This window comes from Mercenaria mercenaria, chromosome 13 (assembly GCF_021730395.1).
Source record: "Mercenaria mercenaria strain notata chromosome 13, MADL_Memer_1, whole genome shotgun sequence".
Taxonomy (NCBI): Eukaryota; Metazoa; Mollusca; class Bivalvia; order Venerida; family Veneridae; genus Mercenaria; species Mercenaria mercenaria.
The window spans coordinates 5,925,077-5,948,286 of record NC_069373.1 but is presented as its reverse complement, the minus strand read 5'-3'; the positions used below and the strand labels follow the sequence as shown (position 1 = coordinate 5,948,286).

At 38.1% G+C, this 23,210-nt stretch overlaps 1 protein-coding gene across 1 annotated transcript; it reads left to right on the top strand.

The window, feature by feature from the left end:
• LOC123530109 (probable glutathione S-transferase 7) lies at window positions 1-13,666 on the top strand. The gene is made up of 6 exons (XM_045310813.2): window positions 1-147; window positions 829-988; window positions 2,494-2,586; window positions 11,503-11,618; window positions 12,607-12,711; window positions 13,213-13,666. The coding sequence occupies exons 2-6, from the start codon at window positions 856-858 to the stop codon at window positions 13,375-13,377; spliced, it is 612 nt and encodes a 203-aa protein (XP_045166748.2). The 5' UTR covers window positions 1-147; window positions 829-855; the 3' UTR covers window positions 13,378-13,666.
• The last annotated feature ends 9,544 nt before the right edge of the window (window positions 13,667-23,210 follow it).

The window sequence follows — 23,210 nt, the reverse complement described above, 5'->3', positions numbered from 1 at the left end:
CTATGTAGTATATGTACGTACTATTATCTCCAGGCACGTCCACTAGAATGCCCTAGATGGTCAAGAAATAGAACTGCGACCTATCTTAAATAAGCTATCCATATAACAGTTAATTACTTTACGAAGGACTACTAGAATTTGTACTAGGTAATATCAGAGATTTTTTTCTTTTTATTGAGAATTGCTTCTAGAGTAAAGGTTGCATCTAATGTATGTTTTCACAAGTAAATGCTTAAAATGGACATTTAAAAATTTGTGAAATTAAATTTCATAGCTTAACAAATCAATTCAAAATCAGAAATGAAATATAATGGTTTCAGAATCATTAAGTTTGATCCTCCAAACAAGTTTGACAAGAGAAATTTCAATGTAAAACAATTTATTTTTCTAAATACTTCTATGTGTGTAAATAATGCTGGTTTCAATTTTTTTCTTAATCACCTGTCCTTTTCAAAATCAAGTGTTATTGACAGAGGAAGAAGCATTTATTACTGTATAACTTAATGAGAATATGTCACAATGCAAAAGAATATTTAACATGTTAATCCTTTCTTACACTGGCATGGAGTGCTTCCTCAGTCCACGCGACTCTGGGTTTGATCCATTAATAAGCAATATACAATTATTAAATGGAATGTCAGTCAATAGTCAAGAATTAATTTTCACAGATTCCTTTTCAGTTTTTTTTGATTTAATAGCCCAGTTAAATATAAAATGATCAAAAGCACAAACTATGGACCTTCGATTTATATACGAAATCATTTTATAAAATAAAATATAAGTATGGCGCTGGGCACCGTATAATTTATTCGTACCGATGTATTACAGAAATCATACTCCAATAATAGACATAATATGCCGTCTTACAAGTTTTCATATTTTGACTTGCGTGGACGAGGAGAACTGGTGCGGTATGTATTTTATGCCGCCGGTAGAGACTTTGAAGATGACAGAGTACAGAGGGAAAGCTGGCCATCATTCAAGCCATGTAAGTAGTTATCTTTGTACAAATGAAAATGCAGAAGTTGAAAGCTCAGCTTAAATAAATCTATAAGACGTTCACTGTATAATGTACGAATTCACAAGTTAAGTACACAATGACCACTGCATAAGTGCACGAGGCAAAGATCCATGGTGCAAACTTTCGTCATGTTGAGGAACTGCATGCATATTCTAATAGATCAAAGTAGCTTTTCGTATATTTTGTGGTACTTCTCTAAATTATAGTATAATCGCAAAAATACACATTAGAAATATATAATTGTATGAAAAGATGTAATAATTTTTAAGAATCTTTAAAAATACAACTCTCCAAATGTTATAACTACAGCTGATTCTATTTGCAGCAACAGTCAAAAATTTCTTGTTTTATGATAGCCACGAGAACTCATCTTTAATTTCCCTGTCAATTTATAGAACTAGTTAGTTAATACAAATCAGTAAGACAACCGCATTTCAGACAGTGAAATATTTGTATAACTACACTTCGGTAATCTTTAAAGATGGTATGACACAGATACTGATTTATCTCTCGTTTATTTAGAAACTGTACAATGTAAAAATGTAGAACAAACACTTTACTATCTCGGCAAGGATTTGTAGCTTATCTGAACCTTAAACCACGCTTTTGTATCCCGTAATAACACTCGGCAGTTTCTGTTTGTTTACGTATTTTCGTGTACAGATAGAAGATAGATTTTCGGACGTACATGATTTTCCGTAAAAGACCGGAAATTGCCGACATCACTTACGGAGATTACGTAATTTGCCGATTGTTATTAACGGGACCACAATATTTGTATTCCTCTTTATAACCAAAAAATAAAAGAAAATTTATCTGTTAAGAATATTATTGTAGCAGGAAGGCGATCAAACGCCAAGATAGATGAAAAAATTTCTGCAAGAACTAAATGCATATGATAAAATAAAAGCATTTATTTAAAAGAATAGTGATCCAATCCAAGTATCAAACGTGTCAGTTAGCGTATAAGAGATATTCCGACCGATAGCCTGTAAGCTGATAATGAAGACAGACGACAATATTCGTGAACCATATCTTTCTATGAGAGCCTCTGTGTTAAAATATTTTAATTTCGTTCACATATCTTTTTATATGTATAAAAAACAATAGTACATGTATTTAGAAAATTTCTTATAGAATAATGGTTAGATCGTCTACCTACCTACATAAAGAATCAATGTCTATATTCACCATGTCGTTGCTAATCCTACGTCTGGTTTGTGATAAGCAGAGTCATTGACATGATATAATGTGACTACTAAAAACAGGTGGGTGCTTGTGTCAGGTTGAAACTGAAATTAAACATCAATTCGAAAAGATGCTGAGCATATGACAAATGCGTTAAGACAAAGTACAGGCGGCAACAAAGGGTGAGGCTTAACTAAATTATTTCGACTACTGTTCCATTGTCAGAGACAACATTTCGATATCTGTTGTGGTAAACATTTGGCCTCTATTAATTAAAATTCCAGCTACTCCATTCGGTCAGATGCCAGTACTAGATGTCGATGGTAAAAAGCTTGCACAAAGTGGAGCCATTGCAAGATACGTCGCTAGAGAGTTCGGTAAGTCATTTGACATAAATCTGACATTTTTGTTTAGAGTCCGGATAAATAAGATTATGAAATGCGCTGTTTTCTGCAATTGGGATATAATGTATTATGCTACATTAGTTTGGAATGTAAGTGAGAACAGGTTGAAATTCCTCGTGTAAGAATGCTATACACCTGCATTCTTTGTAAATCACTGGACCATATCACTGCATCAAATCTCTCAATCCATTTTTACAAGAATGACATCTTGTATGACCTGCAACATGGATTCAGAGAAAAAGGTCATGTGAAACAGTTAATATCTTATTGATGACCTAGCACAAAACTTAAGGTAAACAAATAGATCTCAACCTGCTTTATTTCTGTAAAGCATTTGATAAGGTCAGCCACCTAAAGTTACTATATAAACTACAAGAGTGCGGCATGAACAAACAGGTTATCAAATGGACCAAGTCCTTCCTGATTGGCAGAAAGCAGTCAGTACTCGTAGACGGAACGAAGTACCTGTAACATCAGGTGTCCCTCAAGGCTCAGTCCTTGGCCCTCTCTTATTCCTATTATACATAAATGATTAACCTCAGTCTTTACAATCACAAGTCAGGTTATTTGCAGATGACACTGCAGTTTACCTCACAATCTCTAAAGAACAAGACTGCGTCACACCACAGCAGGACCTCCAAAAACTAGAAACATTGGAGCATGTCTGGGAGATAGAATTCAATCCCAGTAAATGTCAGGTCATAAACATAACAAGAAACAGAAAAAAATACACACAATTACATATTACATGGTCAAATCCTGGAAGATAAGTATCTAGGTGTTGACATAGCAAATGATCTCTCCTGGAATACACATGTAGACAGAATATCAAACAATGCAAACAAATCATTGGGTTTCCAACGCAGAAACCTCCCAGTCAAACACCAAAGGGGAGCGTGGTCTAGAGGATAGGGTGTCGGCCGCTCAGTCCAGAGGTCGTGGATTGGATCCCCACTGGGGCCACGAACATGACTTCTCATATGAAACCAGTACTGGTTTTCCCAGGAAGCGGACTTGAGAGTGGTTACAATAAGCTTGAAGCTTTCATCACAATCGAGCAAAAATAAATTAAACTAAATTAAACTAAACTAAACTAAACTAAACACAAAGATATTAAGGAAACCTCCCATAAAACTTCCAGTTAGACCACAATTTGAGTATGACTTGTGGTATGGCCTCCACACACACCACAAAAAACATACACAATATAAATATAGAAATGGTACAAAGAAGAGCAGCCAGGTGGCTAAAGGGCCAGTATTCAAACTATGATAGTGTAACAAACATGTTAAATGATCTTAGTTGGCAGACACTCGATGACAGACGAATAATTGCTAGACTTTTCAAGTTCTACAAAATCGTTCATGTAGCCATTTCAATCCCTCCGTATCTATTACAGCCACTGAGGCGAACTCGACATAAGCACGACTATTCCCCCACGCAGATCCATACAAACATAAATGTTTTCAAGTTCTCCTTCTTTCCATACACCGTTACCATATGGAATCAACTGCTACCCCTGATCGTTAATCAGCCTGATCCTGAACATTTCAGACAGGCTGTTAACGCATCGCACTACTGCACCCTGTTTTTATCCTGATTTCGTTCTTGTTAAAACAGTTTTATCTTGCACTACCTAACTTTGACGTCTTAACGTCATTCTTTTAACTTTTATTCTGGTACAGACGCGCACCTGCTAGTTATACCCGAAAGGGGCGTCAGGTAGCATATATACATGTACATACCTGACACGCTAAACAGCCGGAGAAGTTTCTGGAACTGAGGCATCTTCTGTATTGGTCTGAGAGCTCACGGACTTTTATTGCAACAATTGAGGCCAAAAGAAGTTTATACATTTTTGGAAACAATATTTCATATCCTCCATGAAAACCCATTTCTTAAGTGTCAAAGCCGTGCCTATCTATATTTTGTTCACTTATGTTTGTGATAGGGGAGGTAAAACTCACTTGTAAAAATTTAGGGGGTAGGGTAAAGTTTACGTCTACCAGTTTTTTCACTGTTTAATTACAGTAGCTATATGATTGCCAGTAAATGTATATATGTCAACCAATGTCAGCAAAAAGAAATTCATCAAAAAGGAATGATGGGCAAACTTGATATTTAAGGTCAAAGGTCAAATGTATGTACAAATCACAAAAAATTGGTCATATTTGAAATTTATTTTTATTCTTAAAAATTAGTTTGTTATCATAAGTTCACTCAGCTTTATATATGTAATGTGTATATATCAGTCAAAGTCAGAAATGCAAATCTTATTGCAAAACGTCAAGGTCAACCCTGATAATTGAAGGTCAAAGTTCATTTTCATTCAAAATTATGAAAAATGTTACATTTACTTTTTCTAACGTTTTTAATATGTATTCACATTGTTAGTCACTGAAGTTAATTCCTTTTAATGTCTGTATGTCAGGCAAAGTCAGCAGTACAAAGGTAACCCTAAAACTGCCAAGGGTAAAGCTTTTATCAAAGGTCAAAGGTCATTTTTTTGTGAAAAATTGCATGAATAGTTTCCTGTTTGAAATATAACAGCTATTTCTGATCATTATTTGTAATTGCTCGTAATTTATTTTAATGTATATATGTCCGACAATGTCAGTAATAAAGATATCGTCTAAAATCAGACAAGTTCAAATGTGATATTAAGGGTCAAAGGTCATTTTCAAATAAAAGAATGAAAAAATAGCTCTTTAACTTTTCTTCTTGTTAATGATATTTTGTTGATATTAATCAACAATATCAGTTCATTTTAATGTATGAAATGTAGGAGATGTCTGGTATGCATATATTATTTCAAAACATTCACGGTCAACCATAATTTTAAAGGTCAAAGATAAAAAAAAATGAGTAAAATGTTGCAAAAATATCACCAATTTGTAATAATTTTTGTTGTTTAAAAGTATTTGTTTTGTCATTTTAGTAATTGATCGTTGTTCATTTTACTTAATATATGTCAGACAATGTCATGGAAGAGAAAATAAGTCAAGGTCAAACCTGGTATTGGAGGTAAGGGGTCACTTTTGTATAAAAAATCACAACCTTTACCAAATACTCATTACTTTGATCAAAAATAACTTGTTGTTATACTTCACTGTTAGCAATTTACTTTAAGATATACATGTCAAGCAAGGTCAGCAATGTAGGTCTTATCATTATAAGTCAAAGGCAAACCTATTATCAAAGGTCAAAGGTCAAATTTGTGTAAGAATTCGCAAAATAACAAGAATTTTGCAATGATTTTTGGTTGCGTGTTTATCCCGCTACCGAAGTTAAAAGTGTATTTCTGACAATCAAAGCATCTTTATCTTATTCCGAATCACATCCAAAAGATGTTCATGTGCTGCACAAAATAGTCCCATTCATGAACAGTGCGGATGAATTATCAATGAACAAGCAGTTCTTATTCAACCTGTATCCACTCACACTAACCATTTAGATAATATAAGATCTATCAATGATAAGGTATTCCAGCCCATGGTTACATCACAAGCTGAGTCAGGCAGAGTTCATCTAAGGTATGAGGCACATTAAATTTGTATTTGTTTCTCGTTCAGTTATATTCATTGACTGGCATTTAAACAGAAACTAAATCTACCAAAAACCCGCAACCATCAGACATTTCAAGGCTTTGATTCTTTATTGCGTAGGTTATTTCTGTCACTACTAGTAAAACTGATTAGTATTCATTTTAAAGTATATACCACTGACAATATCACTGTTGAAATAATAATGAAAAAAAAAAGGTCAAGGTCAAACCTGACATTAAAGGTCAAATGTCATTTTCATGTAAAAATTCAAAATACAGCATTTTTAATTTCTTCTTCGCTACAAATTATCTTGTCATTTTATTCATTTAAAATAGTTCTGTCTTATGTTTATTTGTAAATCAATGTCAGCAATGCAGATCTAATTTCAAAAACAGTGATTGGTAAAGCTTATATCAAAGGTAAAAGGTGAAATTCGCGTGAAAGATCGCAAAAAATAGCATTTTTGCAATACTTTTCATTGTTTAAAGGTATTTTGTCATTATCAATATCTTATGGTCATTCCTTGAGGTTTCATACATGTATATATATGGATCAATATCAACAATGGAGATATTATAAGACATGGACTTAGATCAGCCCTGATGGTAAAGTTTAAAATTCATTTTCGGGTAATAAATTCAAAAGATAGCACTGTTATTTTGTTTCTTTGTTCAAACATATCTTGTTGTAACTTGATGTTAATTCATTTTAATGTTAGCCTTTACTTACTTACTTCCTTACTGCCTTCCATCTTCTTATGGCCGTTTTATAGTTTATGATTAGATGCGGGAATGAACTGCACCGTATTCTGCAGGTCGCTTATATCTCCCCATGGCTTGGTCTCAAATGGGATGTCTGTTGGCCAAACTTTCTGGCGTGCTTCTTCCAGATAGGAACAGCTCTGAAGAATGTGAAACGGTGTTTGTTTCTCTGATCCGCACTGACATTTAGCTTTCTCTGCAACTCCCAGCTTCTTCTTATGTTTTCTCAGGCCACAGTCTTCAGTGCGCAGACACAAGACAGTTAATTGGCTGTTTAGCTTGTGTAAACAGTCCTGATTTGGCAGGTAACCTCCATTTATGTTCTTCCAGTCTGACGCAAAGCTGTCCTTCCACAGAGTCTGAGCTTCTCTGTATAAAGTTGGAGGGTGGGACTGTATTTGCCTGGTTGCTGTCTTTGCAAGTTTGTGCGCAGCTTCATTTCCAGCTATGCCCACATGTGCAGGAATCTATCGAAATGCTATATTGTTGTTCTCAGGCAGGAGATTGATGTTTTTCAACAGCTGTCTGATTAAGTTGTCTGACGAACCTGCTGAGAGAGCCTGAAGAGCTGATTTGGGGTCTGTTAAGAATATATTGTCCCTTTTCTCCTCGCTCATACTGTTTGAGTGTCGCCGATGTGAGGGCTTGCATCTGGATCTGTAGTTGGAGCATCTCTTGCCGACTGTATGAGAGAGTATGAAGGAGGAGCTGTCTGAAATTTGATGTAGGCACCACCCAAGCGTTCTGAACTGCCTTTTCCACTGATCCTTTGGTATATTCTTGGATCCAAGAGTGTGCTGGATAGCGATTATTGATCATTTCTAGCGTAAGCGATTGTTGGTAAGCCTGATGTTGCTTTCCCTTTTCCTCTACTCCTGGCACCTCCAATCTGATCTTGGGAGCACATTGTCTGGGAACCCATTCATTTGGCTCGAGCGGCTCTGCCTCTGTGTCTAGTGCTGCTGCTTTCCCTTTTTGCAGTTTTTCTGACGATGTGGTTAAGACTCTGTCTTTTCAGTCTGTTCTTGGTTCTGCTCTCGAATTTTGAGTGGAGTGGGTGGGATGGTAGTCCTTTGCCTTCTCTGCATGGGCAAAAGCTTTGTACTCTCGTCTTGTCTGTAATGGTTCAGGGTTGGCTGTCTTTTCAATTTATTTTATTTGAGTTGTTTTCCTTGCCCCGGGATGATCCTCAGACCTGAAATTTAACCTTGCCCAGTTTATCTTTACTGGTTTTGGAAGCAGGTACCAATGAGGTTGATACGTACTCTGCTATGTACCGTACGTTGCCTGTGTAGGCTTGCAGAGGATCTTTGCATTTACTCCCCAATTTGTTCCAGCCAGTTTTTTTTTCATAATGGCGAGTTTTTTGAAGGCCCTCTCCTTTGACCTTTAATGTCAGATTTGACCTTGACTAATTTTTTATTATTATTTCAAGAATGATATCATCTGTTATATATACTTTAAATTGAATAATAATTAGTTAATAGTTTTTAAATACCCTCAAAAAATAACGAAAAATCATTGCAAAAATACTAGTTTTTTGGCTAATTTTCACGCAGATTTGACCTGTGACCTTTGATAATAGGTTTGGCTTCACCTTATCTGGATAAGACCTACATTCATGACCTTGCTTGATATGTATACATTAAAATAAATTGCTAACAGAAAATTCTAACAAGGCTATTACTTTTTAACAAAGTAATGAGTAAGTATGCTACATTTTGATGTTTTACACAAAAATGACCCCTGACCTTTAATACCAGGTTCGACTTTGACTTATTTTCTCTTCCATGACATCGTCTGACATATATACAGTAAAATGAACAACGATCAGTTACTAACATGACAAAACAAATACTTTTAAACAATAAAAATTATTACAAACAGGTGATATTATTGCACATTTTATTCACTTTTTTGACCTTTGACCTTTGAAATTATGGTTGTCCTTGAATGTTTTGAAATAATATATCAGATATCCCCTACTTTTTATACGTAAAAATGAACTGATATTGTTGATTAATATCGACAAAATATCATAAACAAGAAGAAAAGTTAAAGAGCTATTTTTCCATTCTTTTACTTGAAAATGACCTTTGACCCTTAATATCACATTTGAACTTGTCTAATTTTAGACCATATCTTTATTACTGACATTGTCGGACAAATATACATTAAAATAAATTACGAGCAATTACAAATAATGATCAAAAATAGCTGTTATTTTTCAAACAGGAAACTATTCATGCAATTTTTCACAAAACATTGACCTTTGACCTTTAATAAAAGCTTTACCCTTGGCAGATTTAGGGTTACCTTTGCTCTGCTGACTTTGCCTGACATACAGACATTAAAAGGAATTAACTTCAGTGACTAACAATGTGAATACATATTAAAAACGTTAGAAAAAGTAAATGTAACATTTTTCATAATTTTGCATGAAAATGAACTTTGACCTTCAATTATCAGGGTTGACCTTGACGTTTTGCAATAAGATTTACATTTCTGACTTTGACTGATATATACACATTACATATATAAAGCTGAGTGACTTATAATAACAAACTAATTTTTAAGAATAAAAATAAATTTCAAATATGACAATTTTTGTGATTTGTACATAAGTTTGACCTTTGACCTTAAATATCAAGTTTGCCCTTCATTCCTTTTTGATGAATTTCTTTTTGCTGACATTGGTTGACATATATACATTTACTGACAATCATATAGCTACTGTAATTAAACAGTGAAAAAACTGGTAGACGTAAACTTTACCCTACCCCCTAAATTTTTACAAGTGAGTTTTACCTCCCCTATCACAAACATAAGTGAACAAAATATAGATAGGCACGGCTTTGACACTTAAGAAATGGGTTTTCATGAAGGATATGAAATATTGTTTCCAAAAATGTATAAACTTCTTTTGGCCTCAATTGTTGCAATAAAAGCCCGTGAGCTCTCGGACCATATCGTGCGATATCCTCCCACTAATATCTATAAAAATCGTCTGGATGAGTCGACCATTTGGGTTACCGTTGGCGGCTATAAATAAGCTTACCACTTAATGAATGGCTGGTCCGTCAATAATCAAAACAAGGAAAACTATGGGCCGGTGTAATGAAGTATTTCGACCCCCATAGAATAATGACCCCCCCCCCCCCCCGGTCATTATTCTATAGAAAAAGTGACCCCCGGTCATAGTATTATGATCTCCAGATCATAGTACTATGACTCCCCCACGTGAAGTAAACTGAACCTCACGAAGAATGTTGACTCCCATAAAAAAACGACCCCCGGTCATTTGGTCAAATTTAGTGATAACTCATGTGTCTAAGGCCTAATTGCTGCATTTTATGCCCCCACTCGGGGGAGGGGGGCATATAGATTTGCCCTTGTCCGTCCGTCCGTCTGTCCGTCCTTCCGTTTGACCATTAACCCAGATACCATCACTTGACACAGAAATCAGAGCATTCCGCAACGGGAAAAGGGATTCTATTTCTAGACGCTGTATCTTGGTGTATACATTTTTTTCAGGAAAATAACAATTCACAATAATCCCTGCAAACTTCGGTATGAAGTAATTCTTCAGAAGAAAACTGCACAAGAAACTGCTAGCATAGAACTTAGTATTAATAGAAGTTGCAATACTTAGCAGTGGCAGTAAAGTACGGTAGCGGCAACAATAGAAAAGTAGTAGTAGTAGTAGTAGTAGTAGTAGTAGTAGTAGTGGCAGTGGCAGTGGTAGTGGCAGTTGCAGTAGCAGCAGCAGCAGCAGCAGCAGAGGAATAAATGACAGCAACAACAGCAGCAGGAGAAGAAAAGGTAGATGTACGAGACGTATTAGTGGAAGCAGGTATAGTAGTATCAGTAGTAGCAGTTGTAGTAGTAGTAGTAGAAGTAGTAGTAGTAGTAGTAGAAGAAGAAGAAGTAGCACATGTAGTAATAGCAATAGAAGTAGCGGCACCAATAGTAGTAGTACAATCAAAATGTTAACTTTTGGCAATGGAGGGTATTAGAGTTGTAGATCTAGTAAAATTGTCCGTTAGGTTTGGTGGGGATCACTTTTTAATAGATATTATCGTCGAAAGTCTTTTTAGGAGCCGGTGTTTTACACGGAAAGAGTAACTTTTTTAAATAGAATAATGTCCGGGAATCGATATTGTATGAAAGTTCGAATGTAGTAATTTCGGCAGTGAGTATTTTACATGGAAGGAGTCACTTTTTCTATAGAATAATAACCGGGGTCGTTATTCTATGAGATTCGAAGGGAGTTCATCTTTAGGGAGTCAGTATTTAACTTGGAGGGGTCAGTTTTTCTATAGAACAATGACCGGGGTCGTTATTCTATAGAGTTTTCAAAGGGAGTCAGTTTCTTATAAGGGGAGTCAATATTTTACAGGAAAGGAGTCACATTTTCTATAGAATAATGACCATGGGGTCGTTATTCTATGGGGGTCGAAATACTTCATTACACCGGCAATAACTATCAAAGTTATGTAGTAATGAGTGTCCTATATATCTGATACTAACACATTCAGTTCTAGTTCTTAAATTATTTACATGTTTTAATCTTTTATATGAAGGTCTAGCAGGCAAAGACAGCTGGGAACAAGGTCTAGTAGATCAGTACATGGGTCTTGTTGAAGATATGTTTACAGAATTAGTTAAAGAATTCTTCGAAAAAGATGAAGAAAAGAAGGTGAACTTTCCATTTTTGCGATTTTTATAAATTGCGTTTATTGAAAATCTACCAAATGAAGTCAGACCTCAAATAGATATCCAAAATATATCATGCTTTATACAAATATAAGTTGTCTCTATGTTTTGAAAGCGGGCAGCAGCAAAAAAGTATGAAGATAAATAACATTTTCGTTCTTTTAATGCATGATGAATAAATAATAAATGATGTTATTTTAATTTCTTATTTTCGAAAATAGATACAGACGTTTTAAATGAAATATCCCGGCAGGCATTTTTTAAAATACATCATTATCACCACCGAGAGTGATCGGCTAAAAGAAGTTTCGGATGGGAGCTATAGAGAAGCATAGTTAGCTACTTTCCTCACTGAAGAACTGAAGTATACCGACCCTGATCTGAAGAAGGCTGTATCACTGCGAATGTCCGTTTTATAAAAATAATTTTAAGACTGTAAGTTGGAGAGTCTAGCGCTGAGGCAGGATTTACTGGGTCTCAGCTTGTAATGGAATTAGAATCAGTAGGGCAACGGCATGTTCTTTTTGCAAGGCCAAAATCTGTTACTTGTTAACCGACCTAGAACTGTTATTTGTTCCGATTCATAGATTGGAGTGTGCGAGAGCCTACCTTAACCAGGGCTCAAGTCCGAAAATCTTCCTTGATAGCACACTATTTAGAAGATTCCTGACACTAGGTGAGGCAGAAATGCATATAGAAGCAAGTGAAATAGTCAAATCCATTGATATATTTTGACCTCCCACGCCCTAAAAGCATGCGCAGTGAAACAGTCTATTAATGCATCTCACTGAATTAGTAGGTATAATTCGACCCATCGGTGTTATTTGAACTATAGAGTTCGTATAGAGCGCAGATTTACTTCTACAATACAGTTCTGTATGTGGCATATGTTATTAATATAGCTGGAATGATTGTCAGTGCATTAAGTCTACATACTAGGATTTTTAACGGTAGAATGTATTCTTTTACAGAAAGAGCTTAAGAAAAATATGGTCGATGTTGTATTTCCAAAGTTTTTAGGACTATTTGAAAAGGCTTTGGACCAAAACGGAGGGAAATATTTTGTCGGAGATGCAGTAAGTCAAGAATCCTTATATTGTATTCATAAATCATAAAATGTTTGTGAAATCCACCATCAATGTGCAAACGGTTTTGTAGATTACAAAAACATCATCATATTCATCTATCAACTTCCTTTTGATTTACGGTATTTAGAGAACTTACGTAGATCCGTATATAACAGGTTCACATACAATAAAACCTGCGCTAAAGACGACCACTTGTGTGATTTTCAAATCATGGTCAATATTTCAGTATAATTAACCTATTAATGAAGACCACCCTTATATTACGACAGTCACTACATTTTGACTTTCCTAAGGATGTTCTTTATATACATGTATTCAATAGACAAGTTCTCTGGATGCTTTACTAAGTTTCCGCTATTTCTCTTTTAGCATGAAACTATTATCATAATCATACTCAATTTGCAACTTTTATGGAGCACAACGTTTTAATTTTGTGTTTATCTTGTTACTGAAATACCTGAATGATTGTAACATGCCGTATACTTTCAGCTCACACTTGCCGATCTTGCTGTACTGAATGGGTTCGATACACCTTTAAAACAAGTCCCAAACCTCATGGACTCTTTTCCTAAGCTGAAGGCGCACAGAGAACGTGTTATGGCCATTCCAAAACTTTCTGAATATATTAAAAACAGAAAGCAAACAGACATTTAAATAATTTCATACCTAATATTAATTTTGCACTTCGAAATTTTTAACGTATGAACAACTGAAAGTAATTGCTCAAAGGACTGCCGATTACTTCAACGCCACAAAGGACATTGGTTTTTGAGATATTGTGTTGCGTAACCTGACAGATGCCATAATTACATATCCAATAACATTGGTGTCGAATATATTTCACATTTCGCTAATATCACGAGCACACCGTAAATGTTTTCAAGTTTTGAATGTTTATTTATTGGTTATTTAGGAGGGACATTGAAATAAATCTTTAAATATATTATCTTGTATAGTTTTGTGACATTGAAAACATATTTGTGGCGGTTTTTTTGTGCAAAGTTGCATTTACTTTTGGTATATCTGGTTAATTTATTTGAAACGGGTCGATTCTTTTGAATACGGTTCAACAAATCAATTATGTTAACATTCCGAAATGCTCAACACAGTGAATGCGTTAAGGATATTCTGCGAATTGAAATTAGAATTTCATGTGAAAAATCAGAATCCTCGAAACAGCTTTGGAAATGCAAGGACACAAAAAATAAATGATAAAAATCGAAATGATATATCTGTAGATAAATTTGCGAGCATGAAAACCAAGCTGTATCCCATCTCCATCGTGCATTGGAAGGAAATGAGTGAAAAATTTTGGTGCAAAATTTTGGTATTGTATGCAACCCAAACTGCTACAAAATATGTATTTTCAAATCAAAGCAATGCCAAAATAGTGCGTACGAGCATAATTTCTTCAAAAAAATGTCGTTACACATTCTAATGCGCAAAACACGTGCACAGTTTTTTTTTAAATATTTCGCCACTGATCCCAATGTTCGTAATTTTCAGATGAAGAACTCTTGATCCTTGGTTTCGTAGACAGTCTTAGTACTTGACCGCTGCTTCCGCTGTCAACGCTGCAGTAATGTAAAGTCAGTGTCCATTTCTATGCCGGAATTGCAATACACATTTATAATCAGTTTTAAATATATGAAAGTGTGAAAAAAAAATATCATCATTCTTTAACGAAGAGCCAAGCTACAAAAAAGTTACTTTTGAGATATTTCTGATTTTAATCATCAGGTTTTCGCGCGAAAACTTCAACTGATTGCATTTTGTTTGTTTCGTATCTACAATTGTATACAAATTGTATAACCTCCCAGCATATCTGACTATACATTATTTTTTGCGATTATTCTCACTGTGCCGAAAATTCCATTTCCACCGAAAATTATGGTATGACAAACTACATATTTGTTAAATTATATTCAATTAGTAAGTAATAGCTATGATCTTAATGTATTCATTCATCAAAAATGCTGTTAGTCTATTGAAATTCAAGGATTTACCGTGAAAGTTAAAAAAATATTCTGTCATATCAATCTGAGCAAGATCATTCAAAGCTCGGAAAAAAACACAAAGGCGAAATATTTTTGTTGAAAATATTCTGCATGGTGTCCAACTTAATCAATAATAATTAACAGAAACCTTTTAACAAACACTGAAATGAGACAATCGAGTGTTATTGTTTTGAAATTAACATGATTATGTAACGTAGTAGTGTAAATTACTTACATGAATATATAAGAATATAAGACCGGTAATGCTCACAGAGTAGTGTTCATGACGTTGAGGTATTTGCTCACTGAGTAGTGTTCACGGCAAAAACAGTAATTCTCTCAGAGTAGTGCTCATGGCCTTGATGATAATGCTCATTCTATAGTGGTCATGGCGTAGTGTTCATGGTTTTGAGGGTAATGCTCACTCTGTAGTGTTCATGGCGTAGACGGTAATGCTCACTCTGTAGTGTTCATGGTGTTGAGGGTAATGCTCACTCTGTAGTGTTCATGGCGTAGACCGTAATGCTCACTCTGTAGTGTTCATGGTGTTGAGGGTAATGCTCACTCTGTAGTGTTCATGGTGTTTAGGGTAATGCTCACTCTGTAGTGTTCATGGCGTAGACGGTAATGCTCACTCTGTAGTGTTCATGGTGTTGAGGGTAATGCTCACTTTGTAGTGTTCATGGAGTAGACTGTAATGCTCACTCTGTAGTGTTCATGGTGTTAGAGGTGTAATGCTCACTCTGTAGTGTTCATGCGTGACGGTAATGCTCACTCTGTAGTGTTCATGGCGTAGATGTAATTCTCACTCTGTAGTGTTCATGGCGAGACTGTAATTCTCACTTGTAGTGTTCATTGCGTGACGGTAATGCTCACTGTAGTGTTCATTGCGTTGACGGTAATGCTCACTCTGTAGTGTTCATGGAGTACACGGTAATGCTCACTCTGTAGTGTTCATGGTGTTGACGGTAATGCTCACTCTGTAGTGTTCATGGCGTAGACCGTAATGCTCACTCTGTAGAGTGCATGGCGTAGACGGTAATGCTCACTCTGTAGTGTTCATGGAGTAGACGGTAATGCTCACTCTGTAGAGTGCATGGCGTAGACCGTAATGCTCACTCTGTAGTGTTCATGGCGTAGACCGTAATGCTCACTCTGTAGTGTGCATGGCGTGGACGGTAATGCTCACTCTGTAGTGTTCATGGGCCTGACGGTAATGCTCACTCTTAGTGTTCATGGCGTAGACCGTAATGCTCACTCTGTAGTGTTCTTGGCCTGACGGTAATGCTCACTCTGTAGTGCTTCATGGCGTAGACGTAATGCTCACTCGTATGTCAGCTGTGATGCCCACTCTGTAGTGTTCATGGCGTAGACCATAATGCTCACTCTGTAGTGTTTATGGCGTAGACGGTAATGCTCACTCTGTAGTCAGCATGACGTAGACCGTAATGCTCACTCTGTAGTAAGCATGGCGTAGACGGTAATGCTCACTCTGTAGTGTTCATGGCGTAGACTGAAATGCTCACTCTGTAGCCTGTGATGCCCACTCTGTAGTGTTCATGGCGTAGACCATAATGCTCACTCTGTAGTGTTTATGGCGTAGACGGTAATGCTCACTCTGTAGTCAGCATGGCGTAGACGGTAATGCTCACTCTGTAGTGTGCATGGCGTAGACCGTAATGCTCACTCTGTAGTAAGCATGGCGTAGACGGTAATGCTCACTCTGTAGTGTTCATGGCGTAGACGGTAATGCTCACTCTGTAGTAAGCATGGCGTAGACGGTAATGCTCACTCTGTAGTGTTCATGGCGTAGACGTAATGCTCACTCTGTAGTGTTCATGGCGTAGACGTAATGCTCACTCTGTAGTGTTCATGGCGTAGACTGTTAATGCTCACTCTGTAGTGTCATGGCGTAGACCGTAATGCTCACTCTGTAGTGTTCATGGCGTAGACCTATGTAATGCTCTACGATCTATCTGTAGTGTGCATGGGTAGACGTAATGCTCACTCTGTAGTGGCATGGCGTAGACCGTAATGCTCACTCTGTAGTGTCATGGGTAGACGGTAATGCTCACTCTGTAGTGTTTCATGGTTAACGGTAATCATCACTCTGTAGTGGCACGGCGTAGACGTAATGCTCACTCTGTAGTGTGCATGGCGCAGACGGTAATGCTCACTCTGTAGTGTTCATGGGTACTGTAATGCTCACTCTGTAGTGCATGGCGTAGACGTAATGCTCACTCTGTAGTGTGCATGGCGCAGACGTAATGCTCACTCTGTAGTGTTCATGGCGTAGACGGTAATGCTCACTCTGTAGTGTTCATGGCGTAGACCGTAATGCTCACTCTGTAGTGTGCATGGCGTAGACCGTAATGCTCACTCTGTAGTGTTCATGGCGTAGACGTAATGCTCTATCATCGTGGTATGTATGGTTCATGGCGTAGACCGTAATGCTCACTTGTAGTGTTCATGGCGTAGACGGTAATGCTCACTCTGTTGTTCATGGCGTAGACGTAATGCTCACTCTGTAGTGTTCATGGCGTAGACCATAATGCTCACTCTGTAGTGTCATGGCGTAGACTGGGAATGCTCACTCTGTATTGTTCATGGCGTAGACCGTAATGCTCACTCTGTAGTGTGCAAGGCGTAGACCGTAATGCTCACTCTGTAGTGTTCATGGCGTAGACCGTAATGCTCACTCTGTAGTGTTCATGGCGTAGACGGTAATGCTCACTCTGTAGTAAGCATGGCATAGACCGTAATGCTCACTCTGTAGTGTTCATGGCGTAGACTGTAATGCTCACTCTGTAGTGTGCATGGCGTAGACCGTAATGCTCACTCTGTAGTGTTCATGGCGTAGACCTTAATGCTCACTCTGTAGTGTTCATGGAGTAGACTGTAATGCTCACTCTGTAGCGTTCATGGCGTAGACCGTAATGCTCACTCTGTAGCGTTCATGGCGTAGACGGTAATGCTCACTCTGTAGTGTTCATGGCGTAGACCGTAATGCTCACTCTGTAGTGTTCATGGCGTAGACGGTAATGCTCACTCTGTAGTGTTCATGGCGTAGACGGTAATGCTCACTCTGTAGTGTTCATGAAGTAGACTGTAATGCTCACTCTGTAGTGTGCATGGCGTTGACCGTAATGCTCACTCTGTAGTGTTCATGGTGTTGACGGTAATGCTCACTCTGTAGTGTTCATGGCGTAGACGGTAATCTCCCTCTGTAGTGCTCATGGCGTAGACGGTAATGCTCACTCTGTATTGTTCATGGAGTAGACTGTAATGCTCATTCTGTAGTGTTCATGGCGTAGACGGTAATGCTCACTCTGTAGTGTTCATGGTGTTGACGGTAATGCTCACTCTGTAGTGTTCATGGCGTAGACTGTAATGCTCACTCTGTAGTGTTCATGGTGTTGACGGTAATGCTCACTCTGTAGTGTTCATGGCGTAGACTGTAATGCTCACTCTGTAGTGTTCATGGTGTTCACGGTAATGCTCACTCTGTAGTTAGCATGGCGTAGACTGTAATGCTCACTCTGTAGTTTTCATGGCATTGACGGTAATGCTCACTCTGTAGTGTTCATGGCGTAGACGGTAATGCTCATTCTGTAGTGTGCATGTCGTAGACCGTAATGCTCACTCTGTTGTGTTCATGGCGTAGACTGTAATGCTCACTCTGTAGTGTTCATGGCGTAGACTGTAATGCTCACTCTGTAGTGTTTATGGAGTAGACGGTAATGCTCACTCTGTAGTGTTCATGGCGTAGACGGTAATGCTCATTCTGTAGTGTGCATGTCGTAGACCGTAATGCTCACTGTGTTGTGTTCATGGCGTAGACTGTAATGCTCACTCTGTAGTGTTCATGGCGTAGACTGTAATGCTCACTCTGTAGTGTTCATGGAGTAGACGGTAAAGCTCACTCTGTAGTGCGCATGTCGTAGACGGTAATGCTTACTCTGTAGTGTTCATGGCGTAGACCGTAATGCTCACTCTGTAGTGTTCATGGCGTAGACCGTAATGCTCACTCTGTAGTGTGCATGGTGTAGACTGTAATGCTCATTTTGTAGTGTGCATGGCGTAGACCGTAATGCTCACTCTGTAGTGTTCATGGTGTTGACGGTAATGCTCACTCTGTAGTTAGCATGGCGTAGACTGTAATGCTCACTCTGTAGTGTTCATGGTGTTGGCGGTAATGCTCACTCTGTAGTGTTCATGGCGTAGACGGTAATGCTCACTCTGTAGTGTGCATGTCGTAGACCGTAATGCTCACTCTGTAGTGTTCATGGCGTAGACTGTAATGTTCACTCTGTAGTGTTCATGGCGTAGACCGTAATGCTCACTCTGTAGTGTTCATGGAGTAGACGGTAATGCTCACTCTGTAGTGTGCATGTCGTAGACGGTAATGCTCACTCTGTAGTGTTCATGGCGTAGACCGTAATGCTCACTCTGTAGTGTTCATGGCGTAGACGGTAATGCTCACTCTGTAGTGTGCATGGCGTAGACTGTAATGCTCACTCTGTAGTGTGCATGGCGTAGACTGTAATGCTCACTCTGTAGTGTTCATGGCGTAGACCGTAATGCTCACTCTGTAGTGTGCATGGCGTAGACGGTAATGCTCACTCTGTAGTGTTCATGCCGTAGACCGTAATGCTCACTCTGTAATGTGCATGGCGTAGACTGTAATGCTCACTCTGTAGTGTTCATGCCGTAGACCGTAATGCTCACTCTGTAATGTGCATGGCGTAGACTGTAATGCTCACTCTGTAGTGTGCATGGCGTAGACCGTAATGCTGACTCTGTAGTGTTCATGGCGTAGACCGTAATGCTCACTCTGTAGTGTTCATGGCGTAGACCGTAATGCTCACTCTGTAGTGTTCATGGCGTAGACCGTAATGCTCACTCTGTAGTGTGCATGGCGTAGACCGTAATGCTCACTCTGTAGTGTGCATGGCGTAGACCGTAATGCTCACTCTGTAGTGTTCATGGCGTAGACCGTAATGCTCACTCTGTAGTGTGCATGGCGTAGACGGTAATGCTCACTCTGTAGTGTTCATGGCGTAGACCGTAATGCTCACTCTGTAGTGTTCATGGCGTAGACTGTAATGCTCACTCTGTAGTGTTCATGGCGTAGACCGTAATGCTCACTCTGTAGTGTGCATGGAGTAGACGGTAATGCTCACTCTGTAGTGTTCATGGCCTAGACCGTAATGCTCACTCTGTAGTGTGCATGGCGTAGACTGTAATGCTCACTCTGTAGTGTTCATGGCGTAGACCGTAATGCTCACTCTGTAGTGTTCATGGCGTAGACCGTAATGCTCACTCTGTAGTGTTCATGGCGTAGACCGTAATGCTCACTCTGTAGTGTTCATGCCGTAGACGGTAATGCTCACTCTGTAGTGTTCATGGCGTAGACCGTAATGCTCACTCTGTAGTGTTCATGGCGTAGACCGTAATGCTCACTCTGTAGTGTTCATGGCGTAGACCGTAATGCTCACTCTGTAGTGTTCATGGCGTAGACTGTAATTCTCACTCTGTAGTAAGCATGGCGTAGACGGTAATTTTCATCTTAGTGTTCATGCCGTTAAGAGTAATGCTCACTCTGAATGTCATGACTTAGAGTAATCTCACCGTGTGTTCATGCGTACCGTAATCTCACTGATAAATGTAGAACATTGCGTATAATGTAATCATCATCTGAAGTTGCATGTCGTAGACCGTAATGCATGACTCTGATATGTTTACGCTAGACCTAAATACAGTTTTGTTAATGATTCCTGCGTAGTACGTAACTGTCACTTGTAAATCATGCGTACTATATATACCAATACTTTGTAGTGTGTCATGCTGGAAAGAACTGTAATGTCTTCAACGCATTACGTGGGTTTTTTGGCGTAGAGAATTTCTCACTCTTAGTGTTCATGTCGTATGGACCCAGTAAATTTCCCCATGTTAAAGTGTTCATTTGCTTCAGATGTAAGCTCACCTCGGTATTTCCTATGTGATAGACCCGTAATGACTCCTCTTAAGTCAGTCAAATAAGACGTATGCCTACCACTCTGTAAATTTTCATGGCTTGTACCTCAATACTAACTCTGTAGTGGTTGCGATGGTCTAGCATCGGTGATATCCAACTTAGTTGGCTTGGTCTTATGATAGTAAGTCACTCGTAGTGTGCTTGGCGAGCGCTGAATCTCACTCTGTTCGTTTCAATGCAAATGTTAAGCATACTCTTAGTGGCATGTATAGACGTAATAGCTATCACGTCTGTGTGTTCACGACGTAGACTTTTATTCACTCTGAATGTTTCTGATGTCTAGTCTTAATCCGAGCTTATACTGACACTTGCAGACAATAAAATCAGTTTTTGACAATTCGGAGAGTAAATGCTCCATATCATGCACCGTTGACCCCTTGATTTTGACGAGTAATATTCTACTGAGCTGTTGTCGTGGTCACAGTAACATCAAGCTGATAAAATAAAAGACACATTTCAATAATAACAAATCATCATCATTGAAATCTGATAATTTCAGACCCTGTTTAGTACTGCTAATGATTTGATATTTTGTACGCTAGAACCAATTAGTTTAAATACAATGTTTGAAATATAAATAAACGATTCCTTGCTGTGCTAACTACTGTAGCACTTGTTCAAAAAATCAAATCGATCTATATATATACCAAAATAGCTTATGTAAAGTCGTTTGATTACATGCTTGGAAAAAGCAAACATGTTCACAATGTTCAATTGACAAGGCGCATTTTTACGTGGTCTTCTTTTTTTCGCTAGGAAATTTATTCATTAACAAACACATCTTAATAAGACGGATGAAATTCGTTATGGATGACGCCATTTTTCTAAATTTTCCCGCAATGTTAACAAAGCTATAACTCATTCTTTACATTGATGGTATTTCAAAAGCACTATCAAAACCGCGGGGTGATTCTTTATTGTTATTAGTGATAGACGATTCCGTTAATAATGGATTCTGTCTGACTTAAAGGTCAGTCAGAATAAGACTGTTCACTCCTTACCACTCGTAGTTCTAATTTTGTATTGCATTGTACGCTTCAATAAATAAAACGTACGCACGTGCGTCTGTGCGTATGTCCAGCTTCGCGCCTGCATATCCACGAGCTTAGATTTTGGGCTTTTCTGGTTCTTATTATAGAAGTCAAGGAGGACATGTGATCTTCACGGGAGCGCTGAATCCATCTTGTTCGTCTTTCAAACTGTCATAATGTTCAAGATATCCTTTCAGCGCCTGTAGCGTAATAAAACGTATTAGCGTCTGTTGGCCCTTTCACGCTTCCGTAGAATCAACATTTTTATTACACGAAATTCATTTTGAAACTATTTCTGAAATGTCTAGGTCTTACATCCGAGGCATATACTGACACTTTCAGACAACATCAAAAAAGACTTTTTGAACAATTTGACGAAGTTCCAAAATCTCCATATACCCATGCACCGTTACGGACCCCTGTTGAATTTTTGTTTATTCCGAGATCAAATATTTTTTCGTAGATGAAAAGCTGACATGTCGTGCTACAGCCCAGGTATTTTCAAAGCGTCAAAAAGTGCTGAAAATTGACTCCCCATTAGCAAAAATAAACAAGAGGGCCATGATGGCCCTATATATCGCTCATCAGAGTTGATCTGGCCTGCTGACCGAGTTTTTTACCCCACATGAGCCAGTTTCAAATTTAACCTAGAAATCACCAAGACAAACATTCTGACCAAGTTTCATAAAGACTGAGTCACAACTGTAGCCTTTAGAGTGTTCACAAACTTTTCCTTTGATTTGACTATGTGTCCTTGTTTTTGATCCTAAATGATTCAGATTAAATCTTGAACTAGAGATCATCAAGATAAACATTCTGACTAAGTTTCATTAAGATTGAGTCATAAATGCGGCCTCTAGAGTGTTCAGAAACGTTTCCTTTAATCTGGCCTACTGACCTAGTTTTTGACTCCACATGTCCCAATTTCAAACTTGACCTAGAAATCATCAAGACAAACATTCTGACTAAGTTTCGTATAGATTGAGTCAAAAATGCGGCCTCTAGAGTGTTCACAAGCTTTTCCTTTGATCTAGCCTACTGACCTAGTTTTTAACCCAACATAACCCAGTTTCAAACTTGACCTAGAGATCATCAAGACAAACATTCTGACCAAGTTTCATAAAGATTGGATCACAAATGTGGCCTCTAGAATGTTCACAAGCTTCTTCTTTGATCTGGCCTACTGACCTACTTTTTGATCCCACATGACCCAGTTTCGAACTTAACCTAGAGATCATCAAGACAAACATTCTGACCAAGTTTCATATACATTAGGTCACAAATGTGGCCTCCAGAGTGTTCACAAGCTTTTTCTTTGATCTGGCCTACTGACCTAGTTTTTAATCCCACACGACCCAGTTTCAAACTGACCTAGAGATCATCAAGACAAACATTCTGATTAAGGTTCATAAAGATTGGGTC